The 11,474-nt window shown below is 59.6% G+C and overlaps 2 protein-coding genes across 3 annotated transcripts in view; both read left to right on the plus strand.

The window, feature by feature from the left end:
- Window positions 1-502: 502 nt before the first annotated feature.
- LOC142073978 (hepatic lectin-like) lies at window positions 503-3,966 on the plus strand. Of its 2 annotated transcripts, none has more exons than XM_075134324.1 (6): window positions 503-602; window positions 1,538-1,645; window positions 2,451-2,525; window positions 2,961-3,039; window positions 3,433-3,528; window positions 3,800-3,966. In XM_075134324.1, exons 1-6 carry the CDS (start codon window positions 560-562, stop codon window positions 3,933-3,935), a joined length of 537 nt encoding a protein of 178 aa, XP_074990425.1. In that variant the 5' UTR covers window positions 503-559; the 3' UTR covers window positions 3,936-3,966. The 2 variants fall into 2 exon arrangements, with proteins under 2 accessions (XP_074990425.1, XP_074990424.1); XM_075134323.1 differs by having other exon boundaries at window positions 504-602; window positions 2,888-3,039; window positions 3,416-3,528.
- Window positions 3,967-6,555: 2,589 nt separating this feature from the next.
- LOC142073977 (LIM homeobox transcription factor 1-alpha-like) overlaps window positions 6,556-11,474 on the plus strand; it is a 28,010-nt gene continuing 23,091 nt past the window's right edge. The window contains exons 1-3 of the mRNA XM_075134322.1: window positions 6,556-6,739; window positions 7,191-7,268; window positions 10,690-10,876. Of these exons, the coding sequence (XP_074990423.1) occupies window positions 6,556-6,739; window positions 7,191-7,268; window positions 10,690-10,876 (449 nt within the window). The remainder of the gene's footprint in view (window positions 6,740-7,190; window positions 7,269-10,689; window positions 10,877-11,474) is intronic.

Here is an 11,474-nt window from a genome sequence, read left to right on the forward strand (position 1 = left end):
TCTGGGTTCTCAATTCCTGCGACCCTTAATCAGCAAGCGGCTCCCGCGCCTCCCTCACACGTAGATTTATCCGGCACGTTCATACAGGCGCTTTATCAGAGCCAGATTCTCTTTTATTTTCTCGGGCGAGCGCATCCGTCGGGGCACTGCTCGCGCCTTCAGCTTCGGTTTCCAAACCAAAGACCATTTCCTATTTTCCAGACCCTTTCGTTTCCACATTTGGAGGACAACACTTTCAGAAACTTGAGAATTTGCCCTTTTTTTAATCCAAAGGGATGGGGAAGAATTACGAACAAAAAGGGCGCCCAGCTTGGCCGAAGGAAAAAACCTCCGGAGAGGTGAATTATTGGAAGTGGACGCGATCCAAGCTGCTATTTTCACAGGACAAACCAATAGGACGCAGCAGAAAAACTGCTGGTTAAATTACAACCTCCGGAGCGAACATCCCTGGGGGTATTTCAAGTCCTCTTTTCCAGAGATCCCGGTGAAAAAACTTCTGCTTCCGTGGTCCTAAGCCGCATCCCCCCCCCCACCCAGCTCCCAGCCGGAGCTTACCGGGATGGAGGAGGAACATCTTCACGATGACCTGCAGGTTTTTAAAGGTAAACTTCAGCCGCGCCAGCCCTTCGACCTCCACCTCGAGGAGGTGGGCAGGAGCGAAGAGGCTCTGTCTTGTAGCATGGTCTTTCCCCACCAAGGTGCTTGGTTGCTGAGGGAGAGGAAGGGCCGTGCTCTCCTTCTTCTTCTTCTGCTTGGGCAACTTTGGCTAATTAGCTCTAACGGGGTTGATTGATTGAGGAGGGGGGGTGATGAGCTTGTCCCTGGGGTGGAGGCTCAGATGGAAGATGAGGGAGAGGGCTGTGGGCGATGAAGGTCTGTTGGTGTTGTCAAGCTGATGGTCCCCAACCAGCAACACCTGAGAGGGTTCAGCCTTGGAAGTCTCCAGCACCGGACTAAAATTAGGCTTTTCCTGGAGCCTTCCTAAGTCGAGCTCCCCAAACCGAGTGGCCCAGCAAACCCTTGCGAACCTCCCGAGGTTGAAGCCATGGGTATTCCCAAGGTTCAACCCCTCCGAGAAGGGCACCTGGTGCCAACTAGGGACAGCAAAGAGCCCTCCAGACCGCGGCCCGTCCCTCGGGGAACCATTTCCCTTTTGAAAAGGGTTACTGGACAGCCGGGAGGGTTTTAAAACCATAGCACAGCCCAAAATACATGGCGTGGGCTTATCGTTTCTTTTTATTTCGCTTATGTGGTACCTGAGATCACCTGCCCTGCCCTTTAGCAAGGCCACTCCAGTGCTAACACAACGCACGGTGTGAGAGCCGTCCGGTTTGGGGTGCCTTCAGCCCCCCAGGTTGGTCTGGACAGCAATTATCATCAAAATTTTGGCTTCCGTAGCAAATAGTTAACTATTCCGGGTTATTTATTAACCCTTCTCTAAATGGAACCAGAGGAGCTATGAAAAAATCCCAGTGACCCGAGGGGAATATTTTCACATCTCTTTTTTTTTTTTTTTCTTTTTTTTTGGCTTTTAAAGACAGAAACTTCTTCCAGCAGAAGCTGAGATCCTTTATTACGGTGTACTTCCTACTGGCCCTCTCCTTCTTGCTGATCATCATTCTCTTCGCTGTGTCGTTCTCCAGAGGTACTGGGACATCTTTGAACTAATTAATTAGGCAGGTAGGACCAAGAGGTAGATGAGGTAGGACCAAGAGGTAGATGAGGTAGGACCAAGAGATAGAGACCACGCTCTAGAGGACTCCAGAGGTCCTAATTCCACAGGACAGGATGACCAGAGGAGCTCCCAGGCTGTCCCATGTAGTGACCGCTGACGTCCACGCTACCGTCTGTATATAAAATATATAGAAATATATAGAATCAGAGCATCATTAAGGTTGGAAAAGACCTCTGAGATCATCGAGTCCAACCATCAACCCAACCCCCCCGTGCCCACCACACCATGTCCCCAAGCGCCTCATCCACACGGCTGTTAAATACCTCCAGGGATGGGGACTCGACCCCTGCCCTGGGCAGCCTGGTCCAAGGCCTGACCACTCTTTTTTTGGAAATTTTTCCCAATGTCCAACCTAAACCTCCCTGGGCGCAACTTGAGGCCGTTTCGTCTCATCCCATCGCTGTTACTTGGGAGAAGAGACCATTTCTCTATAGAAATATATAGAAATCTATAAACATAAATCTATAAATCTATAAAAATCTATTAAAATCTCTCTATATATAAAAAATACTGGCTAATCCAAGCTATAAGCCAGTATTTTAAGTTTCCTGGGATTTCTTTGCCCCGTAGGCTGCTGGAAAAGCACATCCCCAGCAGAATAAAGAAGCCAGAACAAAACCCATCTCCAGCCTGGCCGGGGCGAGGAGCTTGGGGAGAACCCGCGGGTGGGAACCCAGCCGATAACCCGCCCTCCCTCCCTCTCTCTTTCGAATAGTTTCAGCCATTTCTTCGAAACTCAACGAGGTGCACCCGGAGCAGAAACAGAACTTTTCTGGCAGGGATTTTCTGCGTAAGTCCTGGCTGCTGCCCAAACCCACAAGTTTTTCTTTCCCTCTGAAGTTTCCCTAAATTATCCCCAAAGTGGTCCCGCTCTGCATCGTTTCGCTAAGGCGGTGCAGGGCGTCCGTCCCTGTCTGGCTCTGCCAGCAGCAAACACTTTTATATTTTAGAAAAAAAACCCAAATTTTCCTTACGGTAGAGGCTTTTTTGGGTGCCCGTTGCCGCCTTCGTGGCAATCCAGTACACAGCAAGCTTCGGGGCTGTGCCGTTGGATCTGTACCAGTTTGGCACTGGAGCGTTGCTGGGAAAACCCTTTTGCTGGGACGAGCCCAGCGAGGATCCTGACTCTCCCCTCCTCCTTTTTTTCCCCAGTGTTTCCCTGCGGCCCCGGATCCAGGGAATGGGAATACTTTGATGGAAAATGTTACTACTTCTCCCTAACCAGAACGAGCTGGTACAAGGCGAAGGCTCAGTGCGAGGAGATGCACTCGCACTTGGTGGTCGTTAACAGCTACGCCAAGCAGGTAAAGCCCCCCCGCTCCAGGCACGGAAAGCCCGGGCTTGCCCAAATCCTGCCCGCAGCCCCAGCACCTCCCCGCTGCCATCCTGCACGCCCCAACTTTGCTGGGCAGCTGAGCGCTGGTGCTTGTTATCCTTTGCATCAGCCAGCAGAGAGCAGGCAGGACCTGCTCTGCCTGCCCGCTGCCTGCAGCCTCTTCTATACGGGCGGGATGCTTAGACACAGCACCAGCACCTATCCTGCTCCTCCACGTTGTAAATAAAGAGCCAAGTGCAGAATTCGACCTCTCCGCCTTCTCCACGCTGCAAACGCGGAGCTGAGGGCGGCTGGAGGAGCCGTTTCCTGGTGCTTTTCCCTCCTGATCCCTCTCCCCGCTGCAGAATTTTGTCATGTTCAGGACAAGGAATGAGCGTTTCTGGATCGGGCTCACGGATGAGAACTCGGAAGGGGAATGGGAATGGATCGACGGGACCGACTATAAAACCACGTTCACGTGAGTGCCGGCCTGCCCTGCTTTTTCCTGCCCATCGCCCCAAACCAGCAGCAGCTTCCCCGCCCGCGCGCCCCTGTTCCAGCCACCAGACCGGGTTCCTTCGCCCTGCCCTGCGACGGGCGCTCGTACGCAGCAGCAGAAGCAAGAATTAGCATCTAAACCCATCTAAAACCAGCCAGGTTTAGCTAGTCCCTGCCTTTCTCCCAACCCCGGGGAAAGCTGCTCCCCTCGGCCGCCCGCCCCTCTCTCAGTTTAATCCTTCTCCGCTCAGGTTTTGGAAGGAGGGAGAGCCCAACAACAGCGGCCACAACGAGGATTGTGCCCACATGTGGACCTCGGGGCAGTGGAACGACGTCTACTGCACCTACGAGTGCTACTACGTCTGCGAAAAGCCTCTGCCCAACTGAGCGAAACCCCGCGCCGAGGCACCGGCCCATGCTCTGGCACCGCAAATGTTCCTTTTCCGTCTTAATTTATACTCTCCGAGTGCCCGCTCCCCGCTCTTCCTCTCCACCGCGCTGTCCCGAGGAAGAGCAGGGATGGATTTTGATGGTCCTAAGCAATATCCGCAGGAATCTGGGTTCTCCGTGGGGAGCTCAGCTTAATAAAGGACGATTATTGCTCTGGTTAACGAAGCTTCTCCGTTTCTAGGCGCGCGTGTGAAGGGGGGGGGTGAGCTGGGGCTGCAGACGGACGTCGTGCGGGTCAGCAGCAACGCCGGGAACTGGGGACAAATGGGACAGAAGATGGGATTTACCTGCCCAACGCAGCATCCCGGGAGCAGGGATGGGGGCATCTCCCGCGGTGGCATCAGGGAGGGGAGACTTGGATGGACGATAGCAGAGCTGAGCCACGTCCGGGAGGATTTGGTGCCTCCGCCGTCAGCGTTCCCGCTCCCCAAGGGGTTCGGTGCTAAGGGGAGGTCGGCGTCTCTAAGAGCAGCCCCTCTGCCTGCCGGCTCCTGCCTGCAGTCGGGGCTGCCTGTACCCGCTCCTCCCGGCTCGAGTCCCTGCCGCCGAGCAGAGGATCCCAGTCAAACGGCCATGGGACACCAGTAAACACCATTTCCGAGGTGGAAATGAGGTTTGGTTTTCCTACCGAGGGGAAAAAAAAAAAACAACCCCATCGTTTTCATAACTTTGTTGTTGTTGTTGTTGTTTCAGTGTGGGTTCCACACGACAAAATGGCCCGGGACTTGTTGGTTATAACGTGAAACACGATCGTGGCTCAGCTCTGCGACACTTCGGTCACCGCCGGGGTCCTCGGGCCACGGTGGGGGCTCCAGGACCCCGCAGGGATCGGGCTCCCTCCCACATTTTCCATCCTTCTCCAAAAAAAAAGCTCATTTTGGGCCGGATCGGGGAACCTCGAGCTGCCACGCTGGGGGCAGGACGCTGCTCACCCTCCCCGTGAAGAGCCGCGATGGCAGCCAGATCCGGCAGGGTGCCAGCGGGCGGGCGGGCACGGGCGTGTGCGCACTGCGAGGCGCGCGGGTGATGCGTGCCCAGGCGGGTGTGCACGCTGCAAGGCGCGCGGGTGTGTGCACGGGCGTGTGCACGCTGCACGGCGCGCGTGATGCGTGCGGGAGTGTGTGTGCTGCAGGGAGCGGGTGTGCACAGACGGGTGTGCACGCTGCAAGGCATGCGTGTGCGCTGCTGGGAGCGGGTGTGCACAGACGGGTGTGCATGCTGCAAGGCATGCGTGTGCGCTGCAGGGAGCGGGTGTGCACAGATGGGTGTGCACGCTGCAAGGCATGCGTGTGCGCTGCAGGGAGCGGGTGTGCACAGATGGGTGTGCATGCTGCAAGGCATGCGTGTGCGCTGCAGGGAGCAGGTGTGCACACACGCGTGTGCACGCTGCAAGGCATGCGTGTGCGCTGCAGGGAGCGGGTGTGTGCACGGGCGTGTGCACGCTGCAAGGTGGACGTGTGATGTGTGCAGGTGTGCGTGCGCTGCTGGGAGCGGGTGTGCCCACACGTGTGCGTGCACGCTGCAAGGTGTGTGCGCTGCAGGGAGCAGGTGTGTGCATGGGTGTGCATGCACGCTGCAAGGCGTGCGTGTGCACTGCGGGGAGCGGGTGTGCCCACAGGTGTGCGCACGCTGCAAGGTGTGCGTGTGATGCATGTGGGTGCGTGTGCGCTGCAGGGAGTGGGTGTGCACACGGGTGGGTGTGCACGCTGCAAGGTGTGTGCGTGTATGTGTGCACGGGTGTGCTCACGCGTGTGCGTGCGCTGCAAGGTGCGTGTGTGCGCTGCAGGGAGCGGGTGTGCCCACGCGTGTGTGCACACTACAAGGGGGGGGTAGTGTGCACTGCAGGGCGTGGGTGTGCCCACGCGTGTGCGTGCACTGCAAGGTGGGTGCGCTGCAGGGAGCGGGTGGGAGCCGCTCCCAGTCGCCCGGTCCCGGGGGTGCCAGGCCGTGCCCCCCCCCAACCCGAGGGCAGCTCGGGGCCGGGACCCGGGGTGGGGGGGCAGCACCCAGCGCACCCGCCCCCCCGGGACACCCACCCGGTTGCAGTCCCGGGGTCCTGCCCGCGGCCCGGTTCCCGGGTCCGCCCCGCAGCTCCGGTCCCGGTTCGCAGCGGCAGCCCCCGGCCCGGTTCCCCCCCCCGGTTCCCCGGACGATGCCCGCGGCGGATCCGTTCGAGGAGCCGCGGGGGGGGTCACGGACATGGGCCCGGGCCCCCCCGGTGGGACGGTCGAACGGAGCCACGGCGGCCCCGACGGCGGGAGAACGCGCCTCCGCCTGCCCTCTCGGCGACACGGCTGTCGTGACAGAGCCCGGCAGCCCCGCGGTGAGCGGAGGCGGATTGAGACCGGCGGCGCGGAGCCTCCCCCCCCGCCCCGGGACGGTCCGGACCCCGCGGAACCTCCCCCGTGCCTGCGACAACCCCTGTCGCGAGGCGCGCTGCCTCTATCACGACACCCGCTACCGGGGGCGCCGTCGGTATCCCCTCTTGGGCGCACCGGGCTCAACCCCCCGGGGAGGGGGGGGTCCGGACCGGGTTGGGGGGGGTCTCCCCGCCTTGATGGGGCCCCCGACGCGCTCCCGGCTCAGGCGCGCTCCCGGGGGAGGCGGGGGGCGGCGGCGCTCACGGGCGCGGGCGCGGACACGGGCGGGGGCTGCGCGCTCTGCCCCGCGTACAGTCGCGCCCCGCTCCGCTCCTCTCCCTTCCCCTCCCTGCCGGTATCGCTGCCGGTATCGTTATCCCGGTAAGTGCCCACGCGTGGACGGGGCGGGCGGGGATGCGGTATCGGTAAACCGGGATAACCCCGCATAGGGAAACCCGGGGAGGTGACACGGGTGTGCGCCCCGTCCGTGAGCGGGGAGACCGGCACCGGCACCGGCACCGGCACCGGCAGCGCAGGGACCCGTCGGGCCGCCGTGTCCCGACAGGACGGGACGGGGTGGGGGGGAAGCACCGCGGCCGCAGCCCCCGGTGCAGCCCCCGGGGTGGGCTCCAGGGATGCCCGGGGTAAGATCGGTCTTAACCCCAACGGGACCGGGGGGAACGGGGCGGGTGGATCCCGCCACCACCGGGATTTCGTTACCGTTCGTTAATCGGAGCTCCGGGACGCGGAAAACGACCGGGGGGCACCGGGCAGCCCCGAGCCCCTGGGGGGGTGACCGGTCCCGGTCCTTAACGCTCTTCTCCGCCCGCAGCCCCCGCGCTGGCCACCGGCATGAAGACGGAAGAGGCTCCGTCCTGCCTGCAGCAGGCAACGCCGGTCCTGGGCTTCGGTGAGTGCCGGAGAGACCGGGAGCGGGTGCCACGCAGCGGGGAGTGGGGACCGGGGAGACCCTCAGCCCGGGCTGCTCGGGCAGCATCCGTGGCTGCCTGCCCCATCCTCATCCTCCCTGGGCCGCTCCGGGGGTCTCGGCGTGTCCGTAAGTTGCAGCGGGACCAGCCGGCCCTGCCTGCGTTGCCCGTTTTCTCCCAACCGTAGGATCCCATCTGCCGTCAGCGGCATTCCCCGCTCCTCTGCGGTGTTTATTCCCCGCTCGGGAAGGAGATTCCTTCCCCACCCCGGATTGTCGGGGTGAGCAGGGGAGAGGGAGCACCCCCCCTCGCTCAGCCTGGCTTTTTTTGGTTTGCCAATTTTTAAGGCAGCGAAAGCCACGGCAAGATGTTGGCACGCTGCAAAATGCCATCTTGCAACCCCAAAGCAGCTGCGGCTCTGTGGGCTGAGGCCGTCCTTAACGGCAGAGAGCTCCGGCATTTAGCAAGGCACAAGGCATGGAGCCGGGAAGGGACAGGGACACCCGCAAACATCCATCCCTGCTCTGTCCCAACCTCCCGGATAAGCCCCTTCGGAGTTTATCCCGATCCTTCGCTGATTTTAGGGAGCATCCCGTGCAGGACCAGGCTGCGGTCGCGTGGCCCTCGACCGCGGGCGATAGCTGGCTTTGCTCACCCCAATTTGAAATTACAGCGAGGAAATCTGCCCAGGAGACCCGGTGGGGAGTTCACGTGCCGTGGGAGAGCCGTGGATGCTGGGGGGGGGGGGGTTAATTTTGGAGAATACTGGGATGAGGCACCCTGGCTGCCGCCCCTCGGCGTCGGTGCTGGGTCGTGTCCCCCTCCTTGTCCCTGTTCCCTTTCGCAGAGAGCCACAACATGGTGGGTTGGCTCTTCGTTAACGTATTTGTGGGGCAAACGGTTGCGTTTTTATAAGCCCGATGTCTTTAGGGCAGCGTGAGGCAGAATCTCCTTTACTTTCATTTTTGCCTCTTCCGGGCTGCGGGGGGATTCAGGCAAGCCGACAGTTTTCCTGGGATTTTTCACATCCCCTCTTCCCCTCGGAGCTGGGGGTCGCTCGCTCGTCTCCCGTTGTGTTACGGCATCACCGTGTTCGTGGCCTTGTGCCGAGCAAAACTCGGGTGTGACATTGCCGGGCGGTCACCTCTGCTCCGGCTGCCTCCCACCGCCCCGAATCCCTGGCATCCTCCTGCCTGCTCCCTGAGGGACAACCAAGTTTTGTGTCTCTCCCTTTTAGACTGATCTCACATTCTCTGGCGATTTAATTATCTGATTTGCTATTAGATTATTCCCTGTTTTTTTCCCCCTAAATTAAAGTTGGGGGTTTTTAGTCCCAGATGCCTCTACCCCACCGGAGGTTTGGCTGCTCCCGCGGTGACAAGGGGTCAAAGTCAAGAATATTTGACTCCAGAAGTGAATAATGGAGGCAAAAGTGAGAAGTGGAGGCTCGAGGTGGGATAAACATCCACGGAGAACCTCCGCACGTGCCCACAGCCCCGGGGATGCGGTCGCTTGTCGCCTCGGCCACCCACGCTGCCCTCCTGGCGTTATAGAGCTGCGCCGTTCCAGCTCTTGCGCTGCTGCAGACATTCGTTTTTTCCTCTCCTTGGCCTAAAATCCTCATTTCCACTCCCGATCCGCTGAATCCCGACCTGCAGGAGGGCTCTCGGGGTCTGCTCCCCTCCGGCTGATGCTGCCGCCCGATACCCAGGTCCCAGCACTTAATTAACGAGCTGTGCCGAGCCGGGGACTCGACTTGTCCTGCATCGCCCGGGCGCGTGGCCGGGGGCTCAGCCAGCTGGGATGCGGGAGATGCAGGACCCAACCCCAAGCACCGCAGTGAAGTGGGGCAGAAGCTGCCTTTGCACAAGACACCCCCATTTTCGGGGGCATAGAAAGCCCAAATTAGCCCAATTTGCCCCCCCCCCCCCCAAACAGTCCTTCCTACGTCGGTGTAACAACAACAGAGAGCGTTTGCCGTGGTTTCCAATGATTTCAGGACTTTGGGAAAGCACCTGTAGCTAAAATCAGACAGAAAAAGCGTTCAGAAAGCTTCCTGCTCGCCGATATTTTCTGACTGCCCGCATTTTGCCTCCGCCGGGGCGGTCCCGCTGGCTCCGTGCTCCGCTCCTCCATCCTCCGACCACCAGTTTGAACCCGACGAGTCCGAGAAGACAGAAAGCGAGTTGCTGATGGGCTGATGTAGGGTCCTGGCTGGGATCTTCGTTAGCGGAAGAGCGCGGTCAGGTCTAAGGGCTGCTTCCCAGAGCCTGGGAGAGAAGATCTGCAGGGCTGGGAAAGTCTCCGCGTCTTCCTGGAGAAGCAGAAAATCCCCTTTTGCTGGAGGTGCTGCTGGCTCAGGGCTCCTCGGTGTCTCCCAGCCTTGCGCAGAGGTGTCGGCTTTGACTCCGTGCCCTGGGACGGTCCCCAAATTAGAGCTGGGCTTAATGTTCCCCCCTCAACCCCACGTTCCTCCAAGGCGCAGCAGAAGACCTTGGTTGCCCTTGGCACCTCACTTGCCTTTTAAAACAGCCGTAAGCTTCACCCGTGGGATGCCATCATCCCCCCAAAGCCTTCGAGGGGGCCTGGGCAGGTGTTACCCCAGGATCCGCAAGCTTACAGGAGGATAAAAGCATCGAGGAGCTGGAGAGGACAGAGATAAGCGCTCGTAAAACCCAAGGAGCTTGGCAGGGCGGAGGTTGTGGTCGTCGGAGAGGGTTCCGCTGCCTGGCTCAGCCTGCAGCCCGGCTCCGGCGCACCAGAGAGTGCATTTATTGCTCACTCCTTTACCTTGAAGTTATCATGACGAAGCCTTTGAAGAGCAGCCATAGATTTACATGTTGATAAGACTGAGGAGGAAAAAAATCCCAAATCTCTGGAGCTTTTTTAAGCAGCTTTTAGCACCAAATCGGGGGTAAAACCGGACAAAATTCAGACCTGGGTCTGTCCTCTGACCTGAACCAAGGTTTCCAACAAGCTCAGCACCCACCGTCTCCCGTCGAGACGCCCGTGCATTTGCTCTCCGGTTCCCAAACGTGTGTTCTCCACGTCCTCTGCGATTTCTACAGCGCCAGAGCCGCGGGCTTGGGGTTCAGCAGGAATTTACCACCTGCAGAGAACCCCCGAACCTGCTGCTTTTGCAGAGCCAACTTTGACGTTTCTTTTCAAGGTTGCGACAAAAAACCTCCGTGCCGAGCCTCCCTTCTCCCTCTCCTAACGCTAACGCCACGTGGCTTTTTTTTTTTAAAAAAAAAAGTAAAAACCAACAGTAGATGATTGCAAGGAATTGTGTGAGGCTAAGCATCACCCCCCCAAAAGGCAGGCACTATTACTGCAGGACACGATCCCCCCCCCCCCCAAAAGGAAAACTCCTTCTCACGCCGTCTTTTCCCTGCTGCCCAGGTTCGGATTCCAAGATGCGGGAGGTGTGCGCCGGCTGCGACACCCCCATCTCCGACCGGTTCCTCCTGCGAGTCAACGAGCGCTCCTGGCACGAAGGCTGCGTGAAATGCGCCGTCTGCCTGCAGCCGCTCTCCGGGACCTGCTACTGTCGCAACCGGCAGCTCTACTGCAAACACGACTACGAGAAGTAAGTGCTCTCTGTTTTTCTCTGATTTTTCCATCCTTCTCGGCTCTGTTTGGATCGCGGTGGGGTTCTGGAAGGGTGGGCTGCGAAAGGGCTTGGTGGTGTCGGTGTCGCGTAGGCTGGGGAGGAGCAGGGAGATGATAAGGACCACAGAGGTGTCCTGCAAAGGGGGGCTGTCCAAATAGAGGGACAGAGGTGTTGAGCTTTGATTTAACAGCAGGGACGAAGGGGAAGAAGGTTTGAGCTGTTGGCTGAAGAGGCAGAAAGGATGAGCTGTGGGTTCTGGGGATGCTTTTTCAAGAAAAGAGGGGTGTCCAAGGCTACCCAGGAGATGACAGCGCTCCATGCCTTCTCCTTCTGGGACACGCGGGCCAGCAGATTTAACCTGAGGAGCTTTGCTTTGCAGTGAAGGTCCTGCTCCTGGGGTGAAGAACAGCCCAGCCGAGGACCGGAGCGGGCACGCTGTCCCCTAACCATTACGCCGGGAGCTGCCAGCGAGCCCTGCGTGCTCCGGCAGCGCGGCGCCCGCTCTTTGGTGCGAGGGAGCCCACCTCTGTGGTTGTGCCGCGTGGCGGTGCCTGTCCTGGCTGTGGCCGGGGTG

Source organism: Calonectris borealis, chromosome 31 (genome assembly GCF_964195595.1).
Source record: "Calonectris borealis chromosome 31, bCalBor7.hap1.2, whole genome shotgun sequence".
Classification (NCBI taxonomy): Eukaryota; Metazoa; Chordata; class Aves; order Procellariiformes; family Procellariidae; genus Calonectris; species Calonectris borealis.

Excerpts from the sequence above, each read along its gene's own strand:
- LOC142073978 (XM_075134323.1), top strand. The coding sequence starts at position 560 with ATGGAGGAGGAACATCTTCACGATGACCTGCAGGTTTTTAAAG. Across the intron at positions 603-1,537 it reads TGACCTGCAGGTTTTTAAAG|ACAGAAACTTCTTCCAGCAG; the intron begins GTAAACTTCAGC and ends TGGCTTTTAAAG. Across the intron at positions 1,646-2,450 it reads CGCTGTGTCGTTCTCCAGAG|TTTCAGCCATTTCTTCGAAA; the intron begins GTACTGGGACAT and ends TCTTTCGAATAG.